At 41.1% G+C, this 19,543-nt stretch overlaps 2 protein-coding genes across 5 annotated transcripts in view; one reads left to right on the top strand and one right to left on the bottom strand.

Moving 5' to 3' along the window:
* The window catches only part of ASB3 (ankyrin repeat and SOCS box containing 3), a 32,675-nt gene that overhangs the window by 12,190 nt on the left and 942 nt on the right, over positions 1 to 19,543 (bottom strand). Inside the window, exons 2-5 of one of the 3 annotated variants that reach the window (XM_066995432.1) lie at positions 11,036 to 11,306; positions 3,720 to 3,905; positions 1,010 to 1,223; positions 485 to 643 (exon numbers count right to left, since the gene is read on the bottom strand). In XM_066995432.1, coding sequence (XP_066851533.1) covers positions 485 to 643; positions 1,010 to 1,205 — 355 coding nt within the window. In that variant the 5' untranslated portion in view covers positions 1,206 to 1,223; positions 3,720 to 3,905; positions 11,036 to 11,306. Of the gene's footprint in view, positions 1 to 484; positions 644 to 1,009; positions 1,224 to 1,889; positions 2,176 to 3,719; positions 3,906 to 11,035; positions 13,555 to 19,543 lie in introns of those variants that run through there. The other 2 variants (XM_013191040.3, XM_013191042.3) reach the window with 2 other exon arrangements.
* CHAC2 (ChaC glutathione specific gamma-glutamylcyclotransferase 2) lies at positions 2,221 to 16,516 on the top strand. Of its 2 annotated transcripts, none has more exons than XM_048078950.2 (3): positions 2,221 to 2,492; positions 10,226 to 10,261; positions 13,592 to 16,516. In XM_048078950.2, exons 1-3 carry the CDS (start codon positions 2,358 to 2,360, stop codon positions 13,973 to 13,975), a joined length of 555 nt encoding a protein of 184 aa, XP_047934907.1. In that variant the 5' UTR covers positions 2,221 to 2,357; the 3' UTR covers positions 13,976 to 16,516. The 2 variants fall into 2 exon arrangements, 1 of the variants encoding a protein (XP_047934907.1); XR_010830850.1 differs by having other exon boundaries at positions 2,379 to 2,492; positions 10,226 to 10,320; positions 13,592 to 13,764.

Genomic DNA, 19,543 nt, shown 5'->3' with positions numbered 1-19,543 from the left:
TTACTATTTTCCTTAGCTCGGTAAAAAAAAATAACTTGCCAATCAATACAAAAGGTGTAAATATCCCTTCCAGTTCTGGTTTATGTACATTAGAAAGACAGACATAAGAATAATAACTTATTTGTCTAATTAGTATCTTAGTGGTAATACGCATGAAGCATCCATGAATTGGAGATCAAAAGCATAAAGCCTTCAGGAAGATTTGAAGAACTACTGCCTCTTTCTGAACAGTAAGATCTTCATCGTTAACATTATCTCCTCAGATCAGGTAAGTCAAATAAATGGAGAGTGAAGGAGGGAAAGAAGGGGCAGCGCATTCAGCTTTGAAGCTGAAAGCAATTCCTAGACCTACCCCACCTCTGAGCGCAAAGCATAGTATTTAGGTTACAAAAATAGGAAACATGATAGAGAATAAACTCTGGAATATACCACAACTTCTCCCCACATATCCGTCAGTCTAAGATTTCACAAAAGCATGCATCACCTAGGAAGAGTGCGGTGGTTGCCTCAGTGGTAACTTCATCAGCATCGACTCCAGCTTCTAGAAGAACACCGACGCTTTCCAAAGACCCACAGCGTGCAGAAAGGTGCAGTGCACCCATTCCTTCAAACGTCTTTGAATTTATGTAGTTGTCAGATGGAGCTACAGATTATAACAATAAATTGCAATAAATTGCAAAACACGGTTCTTAAAATAATTTAAAATAACTTAAAATAACTGAGTTATTGGAGATGTGAGGCCTGCAGCATGTCCATGAACATGCTGTTGGACTCCTTCAAACAGCAGCATTAGTTATTGCTGGCCCAAAGCATATACCTACCTTGGACTGAAAAGATAAAGTAAAACCAGTTGTCATTCACAGGCTACAACATGGCCACTTTACCATATCTAGTCAATATCTACGAAACAAATTTACAAAAGAACACAATAATAGAAACCTACTTTTTATTTTATTTCACAGGGGAGTTTAGTAGCAATTTGAACTATTTCATGTATTTTTTTCCTTACCTGCATCAATTAGCAGCCTCAGACATTCACTGGAATTGTGAGCTGCTGCTTCGTGGATTGGCATCCACCCCCTGTTATCTGGGACATCAAGACTGTACCCCTGTTTAATCAGTTTTCTCAGCATTTTAACGTTTCCTTCTCTTGCTGCGAGTCCCACAGTGGAACACCGATCAGAATAAGCCTCCGTGAAATCCATCCTTTTGTTAGATTAGGTCTGTGGTAGGAAGGGGAAGACGACAAGGAGAAAAGAAAGTGGTTGTCAGTACAAGACGTACACAGATTGCAGCAGAGGTAGCTTTCAACACAGGGCCAGGAACACCCTGAATAAACTACAAAGCAGAGCCTTAGAGCAGCAACCCCTGAGGAAGAAATCTTGGCATTTCAAACCGCTCGAGTTAGGAACCTCAATACAGACAGAACCCATCACAGGAACCATGCAAACCCACAAAAAAAAAAAAAAAGACTTGAAACACTTCCATGCAGATTTAATCCTCTACCTCCTCTTCTGTCCTAAAAAGAAACAAAAAAATACACAAAAAGACTACATAATTTTACAATTTTGTTTTTAAGACACAATCAGAAGCTGAATTATCTTTAAATAAAAAATAATTTCTAGACCTACTCCACCTCTGAGCACAAAGCATAGTATTTAGGCTACAAAACATGAAACATGATAGAGAATAAACTCTGCAATACACCGCAACTTTTCCCCACACATCAGTCAGTCTGAGATTTCACAAAAGCATGCATCACCTAGGAAGAAGTGAACCTAGGAACCCATAAGAACCATAAGGAACCCACATCGTGGCATCACTTCTGCACAATACCGCCTCGGTGCAGATACAGCTGTAAAGCGGGTGATAGTGCTGCTATGCGTTACCATTTGCTGTTTCTTGAATTCTCGGGCGCGTCCTAAGCGTGTGGTGCTGGCCTCCAACCCTCAGTTTGAGGCACCTAAGGCTGCTTCGCTATCTTCCCAGACGGGCCGGAGGCGGTGCCGCTGGGTGAGGCGCGTTTGCAAGCCCAACGCCCCGCGGGCACAGGGAGCCGGTCAGGAAGCTGCCGGGGCTCTTGGTCCGCTTGCCGGCCCAACCGCGCCCGCGCCGCCCGGCTGCGCGGGGCTTTCTGCGCGCTGTTTCCGTGGGGGCGCCGCTCCGGGGCCCCGTTCGCCACCTGCCCCGGGGAGGCGGCGCTGTGGGGGCGGTGGCTCGGGCCTCAGGGCCGCGGCTGGGGGCCGGGACCCCCCCAGTGCCGTCCCCCCGTGCCCGCCCCGCTCGCAGCGCGCAGGCCCCGCGGCCGGCCCGGCCCGGCCCCGCCCGCAGTCGGGGCAGCGCGGCGGGCGGCGGCCATGTGGGTGTTCGGCTACGGCTCCCTCATCTGGAAGGTGGACTTCCCCTTCGAGGAGAAGATGGTGGGGCGCATCCGCGGCTACAGCCGCCGCTTCTGGCAGGGCAGCACCGACCACCGCGGCGTGCCGGGCAAGGTGAGGCGGCGGCGGGCCGGGCTGCGTCCGTCCGCCCGCAGCGCGGGCACGGGCTGGGGAACGGCCCCACCGGGCTCGGCACGGCTCAGCCCGGCTCCCTGCTGCGCCTCCGGGGGCCGGCAGCGCCCGTCGGAGCGCGGCTGTGCCGCCTGTCCGTGGACCTTTTCCTTCTTACCTGACGAGTGCACCTGGGCAGCACCTGATGCCTGCCGAGGGCAGGCACTCGGGTCGTCCCTTGTCAGCTACCCGGGATAAATATCCCCAGTTTGACCCCCCCCCCCCCTTTTTTTTTTTACATACTTTTGAAAGTTTGAGGATTCATTTTCTCCTGGATTCTCTGCTGTCAATGAAAAAAACTTCTAATGAACTTCTGACAGGAAAATGATAACAAAAATAACCATCACTCCATTTTAATAGTGGAAAAATAACTGTGCTGCTCACTCATTTATACAGACATTAATCAAAATATTCTAAATATTTAAAATACTGCATGGTGTGGGTGTCTGGCTTTGGGGAGAAAGGCTGGTTGGTAAGTGAAGGCCAGACCTGTGCACCTGAGTAGCTACCTTGCTGTTGTTTTTCATCTTTCTTACTTTTTTACTTGAAGGAAGAAGCTTATTTACTGGTCAGAAAAACTACCAAAAACCTAAAAATCCAGAAGCAAGCACTTCCCATTTCATTGGAACATATGTAGTTTTTAGCCACTGGCATGAGAATAATAGTTTTTCTCTGCTGTGGGAGCCTGCATCACCCTCCCCATACAGGGGCTATCGCCCTCACGTAATTCTGAATGGCTCGACAAATGCTAAAGAAACAATAGGTTACAGAACCACCCAGTGGGTTAGATGAATGCCTTTGATGTGGCAGGACTATGTTATTTACAGCTGCAGATGCTGCTCACGGCTGAGTCATCAGAAATGCAAACTGATCATATATGTACAGAAACTGATACTTGGGTTCAGCTCTCTAACAATTTACCTACTTTGAATGTTGGTTTTGTATAGTGTAAACTTGTTTTCCTGATGCTTGCTAAAGCAGCTGTCGGCCCTGGTGACTCCACTCTAAAGCTGGAATGTAATTTTGGAAGAGCACCCCTAGCAAAAGCATAAGGATTCTTTTCATAAATAAAACAGCATGCTACATGTAGCGTGGAAGAAATTTTCATTTAGTCCCAACTAGCACTAATTACCACCTCAGAGACCACAGAATAGCTTGCACAGTACTTACCAGCACAAAGTCACTCTGAGTAAGCGTTCCTCCAGCTGCACGTGGCTGAATAAGAGGGGATGCTGGCTGGACAGCCCAGTGCTTTCTCAGTAGGAACCCTGATTCCTCACTCACCAGTCATCCCTCTTCAAACTGTGTTTGTGTGAGCGCTGTGACATTTCTATTCCTTTCCTGAATTTGGGAGTCCTGAAAAAAACATGCAAATGTTGTTCAGGTGGGGCATAAGAGTGGCTGATCCATAAGCCTCCTGAACTTGGGAAGCCAGGCTTTAAAGCAGTATTTTTACATCGGTAGAGAAAGTCCTCTCTTTGCGCTTCAGAAAGTAATAAAACCCTCACAGGCAAGTTCTTCCTTTCTGCAGGTATCCCTGGAGACCCCACTGTATTACCTTATTTTGGGCTAGCTGAAATTCAGGGGATACCCAGAGTGTGTTTCTGCAAATTTGGAAAATCTTGCAAAATGGCCATGCCAGGTTGCTAGCAACTAGCACAACCTTTGTTCCACGAAGCTTAATTCTTTGTATTTCTGCCCCAGCCCAGGTCATGCCCAGAACCATCATCTGCAAGCATACAGAGCCTTAAAACAAACAAACAAAAAAACCAACAGTGCCCATGCACTGGTCTATTTCTGTTTAGAAACAACGCATTATTGTTTATGCAAACTGGGTAATACATTTTATTTTTGTTTACAGAAACACTTAGCATTAACAAATACACTTTTTTTCTCAGAATCAAACAAGTTAATGCCCTCTTGCATTGCTGCAGTCCGTGAATTGTTGCTGTTACTTCCAAGGCAAAGAGGCTCCCTCAGTGAATGCTGAGAAGCACACCGTGGAGACTTCCCATTTAACCAGGCCAAATAATCGCTGCTATAAAATCATTAAAACCTCTGTGACATCGGAGATGACGTCTCTTGTGGGTGAACTACAAGTGAAACTGGTCCTTCGATACTAATGCATTTTAAAGAACAGCACTGAAATTCTAGCCAGCAAGTTAAAAAAGGCCCTCCTGAAAACACGAGTTGCTACAACATTCCACGGTCAGCGCAACAAAAACATACAGAGCACTTTTACATACAATGGCTGCAAGCTTTTAGTGCAAAACTCAGTTGACCCTGTACTTGTACTTTGAACTGCTCAACTTATGTTGTAGTAAGAAGGTTAACTAGTTATAAAGTGATGTTTCATTGTGGTGCCATATCTTGTAGTTTACAGGATGATAAATTAGAAAAAAGTTTTTTAAGAACAGAGTGCAGAAAAAAAAGAATTTTGTTTTTCAAAATATTCCTGAATTTATGCATTAGCTCTACTTAAGATTTTTGTTGGATTAGTGCAAACATTACTTTAAAGCCGCTTGAATCTTACCAGGCAATAAGTGTTCCCTGAAAAAAAGAGCCATTGGCTTAGAGAGACCTGAGTAAGTAAGAAGGGTTGTTTGCATAAATGGCAAATTCAGATTTCTTACTCCAAGCTTTAGAAAAAATGGCAACAGGAATACAGTCCTGCCTGATTCACATAAAACCTCTCAGACTGGAATGAGGGGGAAGTTGTGTATTTTTTAATACAATATAATCAAAGCGTATCTTAGTATTTTCACTCCTAAAAAATAAGGTTCAAAGCTTCCTAAACCTCATCCAGTAAGGTTGGCTTTCTAACCTGTGCATTGCTGGTTTTGGTCACCTCTTGGACTTTCCAGTGTTTCCAAATCTCCTGAAGTGTGATTCCTGCGTAATCACTTTCTATATTCAACTGGTTTTTTTTTGTTTTTTTTTTTTGGGGGGGGGGGGGGGGCGGGAGAGAAGAGAGTGGTGTTAAAAACATCATCAACATGTTAAACTTTTCTCTTTTTCCAATAACAAAGCAGAGAGCTCACACTATGATAATAATCCCAGCTCCTTTTCTGAAATAACCAGCTTTTCATATTCACAAACTGTATTTTTAGCGTTCATTGTTTGAGAGATTCTCAACATAACAGTTCTGTTTTTCTTCCAACAGTATCAGAATAATCTACAGTTCCTTAGGCTACTAATTTTATACTTTAAAAATACTGAATTCTTGTTACTGCTCCAGTTCCCTAAAACATTCCCAGGTTTCAAGATTTGCTAAAATTATTCAGACTTGCTCAACTAATATAAAATGTGGGGGCATAATCTCACCCAGATGCATTAATCTGAACTATTACAACGTTCAGCAGCTCTCTGAAGAGCCCGGAGACGTGTGTGCCCATAGACCCTGTTTTTTTTCACGGCTGTTCTGTACAAGGTAATAAGAGCCACGTCTCAGAGCAGTGCTGAGGTAGGACTGCGTGCTTCGGTTCTGCCCTTTTCCTCGTGTGAGACAAGTTCTTCGTCCTGCTGTAAACCATAGGAACAGCACTGAAGTGCAAATACAAGCAAGGGCTGAAGTGTGAAACCACTGTTAGTACAATATGGTTCAAACCACACTGAGAGCTTTCTGCAGGCAAACAGCACAGTTTGGCGGGTTCTCCTTGTAATCCCCTTCCCATTTGCTGTAGCTGCTCCCCAGCTTTGCTGCCTGGTGCAGTGGCAGCTCTGACATGCTGGCTGTCGGTGTGTATCTGGATCTGCTAGAGACTCTGTAGCTAACCTTTGGATTTGCTTTGGGAAAAAAAAAAAAACACTAAGGAAACTTGATGACATGATTAATTTAGCTCCTGCTGCCCGCTGTTAACCCCCATGGGACTCCCACATGTGCAGTCTGACATGGGGTTACCAAGTTTATACAGAGTAATTCAGCTTACAGTTAAATTGTTTTAAGATGATGAAGGGCTTTTAGTTTGTTAAATGTGAAATGGAGAAAAGAAGTCCCATCAGGAAACTGTCCAAATAAGATTCACTGTGAAGGTGTTACAGGATCCTGCTAGCCTCCGCATTTCTCTACTGTCTGTTCTGGGGCAGTGAAAATCCAGGATTGCCAGCCTTTGGAAATCAACCCCAGCTCCACTGGATGTCCCCAGCAAGGGGCTTAGGGGAGGATGGACAGACAGCTCCTGTTATGCTATCACTAGGCGCAGGAAAATGAAGCGCAAAAAGCTCCTCTTTGTTTAAATGATCTTGTTCTTTAAGGAAACCATTTCAAATTATTATATTCCTACTTACTAGCAAACTTTTGTTCCCCTTTCTGAAAATTTTCAAGAGGTAATCAAACTAAAATCATTTCTAAGGTAACACTCCCTTTTATTCCACCTTATTTTCACACCCAGATGCCAAAACTAATTGATTCTTCAATCAGTAAATATTCAGTAATTTTAGTACCTGAGCACTTTATGGTACCACTGAAAACAATCTAGCATGGCCATGGAAGATCTTACTTCAGTTTCATAGGACACATCAGCTAGACCTAAGGAACTGCAGGCTGCACAGAACTGATAGGAATTTCTCAAAGACACCTGATTTAGGAGGTTTGCCCTTGGCAGTACTCCTTGGGCACAACAGAAATCATTTTGGTTTATATTATATAGCCAGTCATTTACAGATGCATTACTTTCTTTACTTAGCTGGCAAGGGTAATACCTGTGGTTCTGTAATGGTGTTTGGTTTAGGCAGTTCCATGCAAGACAGACTCTACAAACCAATAAAACACATATCCTGGCCTTACCTAGACAAACAGATTGTTCTTTCATCACACAGCCAATTTGAAGATGAACTACTCCTCAGTACTTCGCTGCTTTCAGAACTTTTTAACTTTACTGTTTCAGTGTTTTACATTTATTAGTTAGGCTTCAGATACAGGCATTGCTGGTAATACAGAGAAAGTGGTTCCACATCACAAAATGTCTCCTTAATCTACAATTTACAAATTCTTAGTGACCACTATGGAGAAGACAAGTTAGAGAAGTGTTAACGACTATGGAAGAAGCTGATGGCCATATAGAAAACAGCCATATGTATATACGTACACACATACGTATTCTGAATTATCTGTCAGAGCTGAGAAGCTAACTCAGTGTCATTATGGATAGTTTTATTATTTTTATTCTTGTAAAGACAGCTTTTCTTATATGTTGAATCATTAGAAAATGAATAATTGGGGGGGAGGGTGACTAGCACGTGAGCCAATAAGCACAGCTGTATCTTGACAATTTTGTGAAGTACCAGATACTCTGTCTTGGAATGATTACGGCACGGCTGGATGACAGAAATATGTGTGAGTGTGTAGAGAGGGTCAGTCATCCCGGCCAGAGAGAGGTTGCTTCTGTATGAAGACAAATGAACTCTTCTGTTTGGTAAATAAAAAAGGCAGGAGTGAGAGTTGCATCGTAAAAGAATGAATGTATGGAGAAAGTGAATGGACAGCAAGAATCAACTATTTTTCCTAGTATCAGAATGAGAAATACTTAAAATTATCAGGAAAGAAGGCTCAAGGAAAAGAGAACAAACAAAACTAATAAAATACGTATTTAAATTGCAGAACTCACTGCCATGAGATTTGGCAGAGACTATATAAAAGGGCTTAAAACAAACTGGGCAAATAAGTAGAAAAGTGATATTGTGGTAGCTAAGACAGTAAGGCCTAGGTATAGGTTTTAATGCTGTGACTGACAGTCAGGAGAAAGTATTGTGGATGAACTGCTCCTGTTTGTGCTAATACCCATGCATGCATATATACCCACCAACAGCTTCTTACATAAATGTTTGTGTGCATGTGTTTCTTTAACAGCATCAGGTACTTCGGAAAAGAGCCTAAAACAGACAGGATGACAGACCATGGGTCTTTATCTAACTATGGCAGTTTTGGTAGTGTTTGTTCCCAGTTTGTTAAACCTAAAACATTTAGCAAAACATTTGATCATCAGAATTTCCCGTCTATTAAAAGAGAGAACACCTAGACTGAGTTCAGTATTCTTGTCCGGACGAGATTCGTTAAGACGCACTCTCTAAATAAACAGTCAATGATATATTTAGCATAACTCAAGGTGAGCCCTTCAGTACTATTATTAGTGCAGTGTGTTAACTAGCTTCCTTTGAGATTAAAAACTGAATGACAGCAAAACAGCTCCAGGTAATTTATTGATTGAGACTGTTTTCAAATAGACTAAGATGAACATGTGCATTTCCTATGTCATGCTTTTTATAAAGAAACACCTCAGTTATCTTGCTTAATTGTATAGAGCTGTTTCCTCAATGTACTCAAATAGCAATCATTTTAGTATTTTCTTAGTCTTGTTGCCTTATTTTATCAATCAGATCAGAAACAAATGGCTGAAGCTGGGTGAAGAGTGGCATGAGAATGAAAAAATACAGCACCTCAGAGCTTATAAATAAACAGCCTTTAAGATTATAAAAGATCCAACATTTAATAAATAGTATCTATAGTTGATGGTATCTGTTAAGTGTTCTGTAAAAACTAAATTTCATATTTTGTTTGTTATGAAAAGAAAGTAGGGCTTTCCAAAGGCTTAGCGAAGGCAAAGACCTATGTTATTACTGTGTGAGAGAGAGAAATACAGGTATAGACTAAGCAAACAGAAAAGCACTGATATGTCAATGAAACTACTACAGATGAGTCAGAAAAAGACTGAAATGATGTAGTAGTAGAAGAATGAAAGCTAGCAAAAACTAAGTGAAAGACATGTATGTACACCGAGTTCAGATTATCTTTGTAGCTCCTAAGAAAATTAATTTCTGTCCTAGACTACAATTGAATGAATGGCAGCGTCTCTGCTTTCCCTTACAGCAAACCAAAGACACTTGCACACTGATCTGATGCTAAAATCAGCAATTTTACACTACGGATGTAGTAATTTCCTCACAGTGTTTTATGTTTATATTTTAAAATGCTGTTATTTAGTGGTTGGTCTCATTGATCCTTGTGGGTCCCTCCCAACTCGGGATATTCTATGATTCTCCAGGTCATACAAAAAAATAATCATTAATTATCTTTTCTGTATTTACAAACTGGCTTCCTACTCTTCCTGCAAGCTACTCATAGGAAAAAGAAGCCATTCTAAAGGTATCCTCCCTCTGCCCAGTAAGACAGAAGGAGCTGGGAGGGGGAAAAGAGGAGGAAAACAGTCTTCTGCACAACCCCCCCCTTTTTTTTTCAACTTTGAGTAACACAGTACTAACATAAAGAGTTTCGTCTTACTAAAAATTACTAGCAGATTTCTTTGCTGTATGTTTTCAAAACCATCTAATTTGCACAGTGCTTTTAAACCTAGGAGTTGCCATGTGTCACAGCGTATAATTAACATTTTCTAAAATCCAGTTAGTGCAAGCCAAACCAGAAATGGTAGTACCTTGCTTAGGGTATGCAAGCTAGATTTCGATGTTACATTCTTTTCCATGACTGTGTATAAACTTTTTGTCTACAAGTGAGAAGGTTCACCTCACTGTCATTATAGAGAAAAAAATACAGCGTAGTCCTGAGAAGAAGCAACGTGACTGAGGAAGGTGCATTCAACATAGTTTTGCTTTAATTAATTGTCATCAGTGATTTACAATGAAAGCTTCTTACTGAACTAATGATGGTTTTCTTTTAATTTTAGCCTGGAAGAGTTGTGACTCTGGTTGAAGACCCTGAGGTACAGTACTCCTGTCTCTGTAGTGTACAGACTGTCCTATTGTGTTCCCAGCCTGTGTAGTAAGTCTCTGTTAATTTTGCTTCTCTACAACCCAATAATTGAGTTATCTTTACTGCAGTGAAACGTTCTCTCAAAATTCCTTGGAGCTACACCAATGACTATTCATTATTTCAAATAAATCCATCAGTCTAAACTAAGCAACTGGAAGTAGTTTCGGTCTGTTATTATGAAAGGTAAATTTTTAAGTATTGTCCTGAAGAGTCACTTCAGCTATCCAGCGGCATATTTACAGCGTTGAAGACACACTGATATTAGACATTAGATGTTGCGTTAGAACCACAATCTTAGCCTCCCAAAATAAAAACTGAAACACACCAAGATAATATTAGTGTTAAAAATGAGATGTCTTTGCCTTATTTTTTGCTACAGAGATAAAATGCTTAAGGAATTAAATGCCACAACTCTACATTTAGTTTCTACGTAACGTGAAATAAGCTCCTGTGTAGGAAAAAAATATCTTTGGCCTGAGTCTACTGTTCTTGCTCATCTTTCAACTTGTTACTTGGGTCTCACTTAGAAAAGCACAAGGGAAATGTCTGGGTTGTGAGAGGGAGGAGAGGTGAAACCAGGCCTACGCTTTCAGTCATGTAAGTTGTAGGAAAACTAAGATTTTTCTGCCTTTACCCAGTCCTAATTCTGTTTGATAATAATGAACCTATCTTTACAACTGCATGCTACTACAACTACTACATTACTTTTAGGGATCTTACGCACCAGAGAGCTCTTGGTTGGACTGCTCACCAGCCAGGACAGGACTCATGAGGCTGGGAAGCCCTGGGAGATTATTTGATGGTAGACCTTGGGTACAGGTGCTCCCCCAGTCCCTGCAGACCCTCAGTGCAGCAGAGCTGCTGTGTTCGGTGCCTTGCTGTGATGGTCATGTCCATCCAGCTGCTTGACGCTTGAAGGGAGTGTGTCCCTGCAGGTACTGCTGCCTCCAGAGCAGGTGAGGAGCAGGGCTGGAGCAAGGCCACACAACACAAGGCTGGAAGACAGGGAGGATGGGTATTTTGGCAGTCATTAGTTTTTATTTACAGTAGCTTATCTGTACGGTTATGATAATGTTGTCTTATCAACCTATGCCCCGAAATAGCAGCCACAGATAGAGGTAAGTTTAACTGTAATCGTAAAGTTCATCTGTTTGTGCAGTTAGCAAAACCAGCAAAATGCAATGCACTGTCTCTCATTGTGATTTTCTGTACCTTTCTAGTAAGAGTTTTTTTCACGTTGCTGTACTGCTGGGTACCATTATGTTACACAGACTTCCATATAAACAAAGAATGGTTATGTTTGTTGTCACTCGGTTTCTATTGTTAAGCAAACTTACTTGTTGCCATAGAAACTTTTTTCCCCTTAGCAAACCAGTTTTGTTTGTTTGGTGTTTTTTATTTTTTTCCCTTTTCTCCAGAATCTGGTACAGCCAGATAATCACACCTCACACATAGACACCGAATACTGTGACAAGTAATGTCCTTTAATTCCAGTAACTCATTCTGCAGCTTCAGAAGGTAACCTTATGTTGACCCCACTTCAGCAGCCTGCAGCTGTTATGTCCCCTGCCCCGAGCACGGTGGTGGCAGCAGCAGCAGCAGCAGCGGTGCTTTCTGTCATTGGCATTGCCAGCCCTCAGCTCAGTGGCAGCCATGCATCCTTTTTCACTGGCGATAGGCACAGCACAGTTTGGAAGCGTCTAGCTTGGAGAGTTAGTTTAATTTGCTCCGTCTGCATTTCTGCACCAGTTAAGAGGAAACCACACTGAAAAGGAACACTGTGCGCTTGTCAGATTTCCGGGTTTTAATTTTTCATCATCTGAAATAGGGATCCCCTACACTGAAAACAAAATGAATGAACTAGCAGCACTTGCCTGCTTCAACCAAGTGTTACGCAGCCCCTGTTCCCACCACACCTGCAGAGATTTTCCTACCCACAAGGTACATCTACGTGGCCGATTTAAGTCAAGCGCACAGCACGTGCAGAAGGGACCGGGCGTAGCGCTGCTGCATCCCATGCAGACAGCTGTAGCAAACCCACACCACAAGCAGCCGAGGGGAAGCAAGGACCCCTTTTTGTACTCCCCAGGGCTGCTCTTGGCAGCAGCACATGTAATGGTGTGGCCATCTACAGAGGGTGCCATAGGAAATGCCTCCTGTGCATTTTTTCTTAATGAAATGCCTTTGACCTGCTTGTTAAGGTCTGACTGCCAAACTAACTCTCAATAACAAACGTCACCACCCCACCATTATTATGACTAAATACCAAGGTCTCATTTTAAGGAAAAAAAAAGTTAATTGTTTTGTCATCATTACTGTAGCACTGATGTGTGTACCAGCTTCACTGCAGGAAGAACCCACATTTGATGTTGGCAGTAGACAAAACTGATTATCGTTTAGTTTAAAGCAGCATTCATAAGAAACAGTGTGTAGCCTGTAAGGGATAACAGACCGTAACCATTTGCCTGTGCTACTTACAACAAAACAAACAAAAGCCAACAACATCCTGTTAATCTGTCCCTACTCAGATCTCACTCATCTGCCCATACAAAACTCTGTAAGGGAGTATAACTAATTCACACCACAGTTAAATGCTTTCTCAGAGATTTTATCCATGAGGATGATGAAGAAATAATCAGATTTACTAAGACAGTGATGAAATTAATCCCAGCAGTGTTTGCTGAGGAGCTGGCTATGTCCCAGTTGTGCAAACTGAAGGTTTATCCCAGAATTTTCTTCTCAGGTTCAGTATCAGCACAGTAGCATTACCACCCTCCTCCTGCCAAATGTGTGTGACAGAAGTGACACCCGTATCCTTAAAACTGAACATGTAACTAAACAGAGACAAGACTTGGTCAAAATTACTTCGAATTTGGTACTCTTTACAATTTTCATTTCCACTCTGTTATCTTTGTGAGGTCAGGAAGACACTGTGTGTCCTTCCTACCAGCTCTTTAATAGTCAGTCTTCAGAAGCCCACAAAGGCTATTCACTATTTCAAATTTAATTGCAACAAGAAATTGTTTCATAAGAAAGGCCTTGGCATCAGGAAGAGGGTGGAGGATCAATCTGCATAATTGCTATTTTGATCTAAAATTTCCTAAATAGATCAGCCCTTTTAATATGGGACTCTTTATAAGAACAGTTTAGAAATAGTTACAAGACTGAAAATGGAAGATAAAATGCAAAGAAAGTTTTACCGAAATTAAACAAATACATTAATTTCTGAGTATGCTTTTAAACTCTGCTTGGGTTTTTCTTTTCTTATTTCCTTCAACAGGGGTGTGTATGGGGTGTTGCTTACAGATTGCCAGCTGGAAAAGAATGTGAAGTCAAGGCATACCTAGATTTCAGAGAGAAAGGAGGCTACAGGACTACAACTGTCATTTTCTATCCAAAAGACTCATCAATAAAACCATTTGATGTATTACTGTACATTGGAACTTGCGATAACCCTAACTACCTTGGTCCCGCGCCTCTAGAAGAAATTGCTGAACAGATTATTAATGCGGTTGGTCCCAGCGGAAGAAACACAGAATACCTGTTTGAACTCGCTAACTCTATGAGAAACCTCGTACCAGAAGACGTGGATGAACATCTCTTCTCCTTGGAGAAACTAGTAAAGGAACTATTGGAAAAACATCAAAGCGTAAATTGCCTATAGAATAACTTATTTCTTTTAATGATCTTGCTTCATCTTCAGAGGAATGGTTTCGTTGCACAATGGCTATATGACTTGGAGGCATGTTTCTCTGTACTATGCTATCTTATTTATTTTAATATTGCGTTCAAAAGAGTAGTTAGTCATTAAAACATACGGTTTTAAAAATCATACTTTTGGGAGTCTGTAGAAGGGGGAGCAGGGGAAGTGCTTTAGGTTTGAATTTGGTATATTGTTTTCTTTTTTATCCAAGGATTACATCTTTCTTTACAGAAATCTCAAGAGACCCACTTAAGCCTCTCTATTATTTCAGGTTAAAAAAAAATCTTTTAAGTATTTTTAGATGAAAATCTGCATTCAGATACAACTCCCATTGATTCAAGTGATGTTTTTTTCAGATTCAAGACTGGCATGGAGCTCAGTGCAGCTAAACAGATGAATGTTAAGTAGGTACTGTAAACTGCATAGTAAATGCATAGTAGGAAACTTGTATCAGCATTCAAGTTCATCGAAATTAAGTTGTTCCATTGCATTAGTGATCTTACCCTGCATGTTTGTCCGTAAGACACAGAGGATAAACTGTCAGTGTCACAAAAATAGTCCTTTCCCTTGGCTCATTGTGTCAAGCCCCAGAAAACCAAAGTGCCGGGGTACTCCGACACAAACAAGCAGTACCATATTAGTGCCTCATTTTATTTTTCAAGATTAAAGAATAAAACTAAAGTGTTAATAACTAAGAGTATGACTTGAAGCCACGATGCAGCAAGAATGTTCAGAAACTCTCAGCTTTGTTATTTGCCTTTAGATGCTGTTGTAACCCAATTTTGTAGAAACTCGCCAGTCTGTGAGGATAGATTTTGCGCCAGTGATGTTCAACCAGCGTTTCAGGGATTCGCAGACAAAAGGTCATTAAGAAAGGAACACTCTTTTCAGTCAACTGACATGTTTTACGGACTTCTAGCCAAAAAAAGTTGGAAAAGCCACCAGTTTAGGCTAATAGCCTTACTTTACGCAAAACGTAGGCAAATGGAGTTTCCGTCCGAACAAGGACTTGTCTTGCTTCTCAAAATTTTAAGTTATTTTTGTTAACTTTCAATGAAGTGTATTTTTTTTAATGTTAAAAAAAGGTCCTGTTTCAAGTACCATGTAGCATCTTATTTTCTCATGCAGGGAATGTATATATGTTCAGTAGGCGTTTGGAAGCCTATATTTCGCATCAGTACTTGCAAAACCAGTGTGTTTCTATTATACAGGTTGTCCATTTTCCTTCTTTGCATTTTCCTGTTTTATATTTGTAATTCCTTGAAAATACTAGGGTTATCAGCATAACAAGCTGCTGTTATTTTTCTTGGCCACCTACAAAAGCCAAAAAGAACATTAATAAATGTTAGTGGGAAACATTTGAAAAAGGCACCCAGATGAGTAGATTGTAGGATATTAAATTCAAACCTAAATTCCAGATAATAAGATTACTTAAAATATTTAGCCAAGAAAGCTGTTTTTTTAAATACCAGATTACAACTTTAGTATGCTTCTGGCATCACTCAAGCATACATTCACTGAGGAAAGAAAAAAACAGTTTACTAGTTTTTAGAAGCTACTGTTTTGTGGTTGAATGCCACTCTTAATAAAAGAGTGTGTAATAGGGTCTCACTTGATGGACTACTATAACTTGCAGAAGCAAATCCTCTGATGATATTAGCAAAATAATCCCATGTACTGAGGCCCCATTGTTCCATTAGTACACGAGTTACTTGCAAACTGTTGGAATAAATATCCTTCAGAGGTCTTGATTCTCCACTGCACTGTGCTGGTTTAAGATCGATATAACTGAGTGGAAGAGCAACCTCAGCTAATTCAGCTGTACAGCGGGACAGAAGCCTGATGGGGATGTCCAGGTGTCCGTCCATCACAACAGCCATTAAGATGCCTGAAGATGGAATTAAACATTTGAGCGAGAGTGACTTCACACACCAAAGACTGACAGTGATAGCCACATCAGCACTGAGGAACATGCAGTTATGCATGCATTATTTCCCCTGACGTAGAGTCACTCTTAAGTGTTATGGGATACTGAACTGTAACTGAAAATGTTATGTATGAATTATTTCAAGAATATTTATGTGTTCCTCCCGCAACAAAACCAGACAAAAAGAAGAACCAAACAGCACTTCTTTTCTTGTGCTTGCCTCAGATAGAAGCAAGCTTTAGTGAAGTTAAAACACGTAAGATGGCCTGTCAACTCTACGCATTTTTTAATTATTTCCCCAAAGGCTTATCTGTGTTCCTTAAAACAGAGCAGGGGTTGCATACACTCACTAATGATCCAAAGACATCAGCAATGATTCTCTCTTTAAAACTAAATTTAAGCACTGTGTTGGGGCATTGTAATTATGTATGGCTCTACAGTTTGTATCTTTACTTATATTCAGGACATTGTTGGTTCATTTGCTTTCCAGATTCATAAAACTTGCAATAATATCTGTAATGATACATTCCAGTTTGTACATACAACTTCAATACAATAAAAATGCATCACATTTATTAACTGTGTTGGAGAAAGAAATTTCCATTTTTTTCCTCAATTTAAAGAGTATCCAGTAATAGGATGGACATCCCTGTGTATCTTAATTCTATCTTGTTACAAAATGATATTAGATCTAATGATGAAAAATGATATACATGAGCTAGCTACTATTATGAAGTCTTAAACTGTCCCAACGGAAGTAATTAATTAAAGCACCAGAAATACACACTTAATCTTCCTTTACGGGATCTAAGCCATGACTCTTCACACAGCTTCAGTCACCAACAAAAGCCCAGTATACTTTCAGATGTTACTCGCCAAAAAAAAAAAAAAAAAGATACACACTTTCTGTATGCCACATGCCTTTTTTTTCCCCTACTTGTTACAACTAAATCTGAATTTGTGACAAAATTGATAAGGGATTTTAGATAGGGCTTAATAATACAAACACACAATAAGTGACCTCTAAACTTGTTTCTACAAGTCTGAACATTTCAGGCAATTCTGCTGAAAGCACAGGAAAAAGCATACTTTTTTGTTCAAAATACCAAGGATAATTGATCCCTTACATGCAAAATACCCCATCTTTTGAACACCACTTACCCCCAAAGCTGAAACAACACGTTTACAAAACTGGCTGCAACATCTCCCCTCAGTATTGTATTACTATTTCATTTTCTATCATTGTTTCCTGAAGTTCACCAGGTTATTAGATTAACTCAGATTTGCATCCCTTCCCATCTCTTACTTCTAGTATGTATCTGGATACAGATTCTATTCAAACTACAGAGCTGAGAATGTTGAAAAAAAAAAATACTACAGCTCCCCCATCAGACCCATTTCTCCATGTCTGTTCTGCTTAGCAAAGTTAAAAAAAAAAAAAAAATAGGCGATTTCCCACTGTTCAGCCAAGCTGCTGACAGGAAGAGGGGATGTTGGCTGTCTACACTGGCAGACACTGGGACAGCAAACCACCAGCAGGGCCCTGTATCTTGACTTCCCGCTATCCGAGAATATATTTTTTGTAAGATTAGAAACTGATTTTCAAGTAATTAGGCTTCTCTAGAAGGCTTCTGCAAATGGCTTGATCCTCATTTTAACTACCAACCACAGTATAGCTCTAATTATTCTAACTTTGCATTCCCTCAGTATTCATATACTAAGGTAATTTCCTTGCTCCTCTGTGGCTTTATTCAACTAACTTCCCTTCAGTTGTGCCCTCCTTTATTATCTCAGAGCCTTGCCTGCATCCATCTGGTCTTTTACAGCTTAGGTCTTCTCTCCTGGCATTGTGCTCTCATTGTACACGTACTTAAACTGGAAGAAGAGTTCTTTTCCCAGCACAGCTCTGGCACATGTTTAACAGGAAAAAAAAAATTACAGCCTTAATCAATCAAACAAAAATATGTTAGCAAAGCTCAGAAGTATTGACTAGGCCTGTGACAGCTGTTTAGTAAAGATTTGAGCTACTTCACCTATATTATTTCCATCTAGAAGTTGTTCTTCTAATCAGGACAAAAATCAACCAAGGGCATACAAACCATTTATTTAAACTGTTTAAACAAACTCAGCTTGTTTTGCTGGGTAAACACGGATGTACATACATACATCAAGCTGCTGGCAAACATAAAGAAGAAATTCCTGGAACAAACCGTCTGAAATCAATCCACCTGAACTGACCACACATCATCCAGTTAGCTTTCTCCACCACCACTGAGATTTTTGCTGGCATCATTTCCTTCCTTTTGCCTTCATACTCCTAGCACCAGCCACATACTAGTTTACTTCTCTCATTAAAGATTTCAGCCCCCATTCTGCTAGTCTGAGTTTATTAAGAATTGCTATATGCTGCCAAAACATTCCCTTTATCCTCATACTACATCCCATTATCGATTGCAAAGCAGACAGTACTAATTGCCCCACCTTTCTCCTTCCACAAGTCTCCATTTCAGTCCAGCCATTTCTCAACTTACAGTTTGTTCTTAATTGAAGATAAAAGGAAGTGCTTCATTGTATTTACTTGAACACAAAATTGTGTTCCTTATTTCTTTGTGCCTTCCAGGTCTACTCTACACCATAGAAGTCGTGCTGGTATTACTCTAAAAATCTGGGGAAAAAACAGGAAAACCTAACCCAGTCGAGCCAGTAGAAAAGGGTACATCAGCATTACCACCGTACACTTTGTAACGCAGGTTGAACATCAGTGATGCCACTCTGGAAAGGCACATGCATTGCTCCATGTAAAAGCTTCGTCACGCTGTGCTGGATACCCAGGAGGGTCCTGTCGAGCATGCTGCTGTGCCAGAGGCTTTTACACCTTCTGGTATATGGATCAACACTGAGTAAATTTCTACCATAGTAAAATCGGGTATTTGGGTGAAACTATCAGATATTTGTCTAGTACTATTAACAGTGAGGTGGAAAATAAAGTGTATCATGTCCACATCCATGCAATGGAGATGAAAATCTTAAACGAGAAGTTGCAGCCATTCCTGACCCAATTATAATCCCGTACAAAATCCTCTCAAATATTAAACTTCTGTGCTTGCTCTGCCTGTGACAGCAAGCTTATACAGCAGGTGCTGGTTTTGCTGTCACGACAGACAGGACAGGGCCCTTTTTAGGCCTAGCTGGAGGGAGGAGCTCATGCCAGCAAAGCGCCTGGTGCTCAGGAAGGACGGCTACAACAAGACACGCTTTCTTAACAGCCCACAGTAAGATATTCCCAAATTAATCACAGCACCCTCTGAAATACCAGGTTTTTGCAGCCGACTAAGTACCAACGCACAACAGCACGAGGTCTCAGAAGTCAGGGTTTCACCACAGCACCGAACAGCCCCACACCGCAGTGGGGCGAGCCAGGCACGGAGCCTGCTGCCACACCTTGCTTCCTGCACCTCTCTGTTGGGAGAGGCACGGAAAGGGCGACTTTACACACACACACACACTCACACTCACACACACTCACACTCACACACACTCACACTCACACACACTCACACTCACACACACTCACACTCACACACACTCACACTCACACACAC

This window comes from Anser cygnoides, chromosome 3 (assembly GCF_040182565.1).
Source record: "Anser cygnoides isolate HZ-2024a breed goose chromosome 3, Taihu_goose_T2T_genome, whole genome shotgun sequence".
NCBI classification, from domain to species: domain Eukaryota; kingdom Metazoa; phylum Chordata; class Aves; order Anseriformes; family Anatidae; genus Anser; species Anser cygnoides.
The sequence above is the reverse complement of the archived record's forward strand: the minus strand, read 5'-3'. Positions and strand labels throughout refer to the sequence as shown.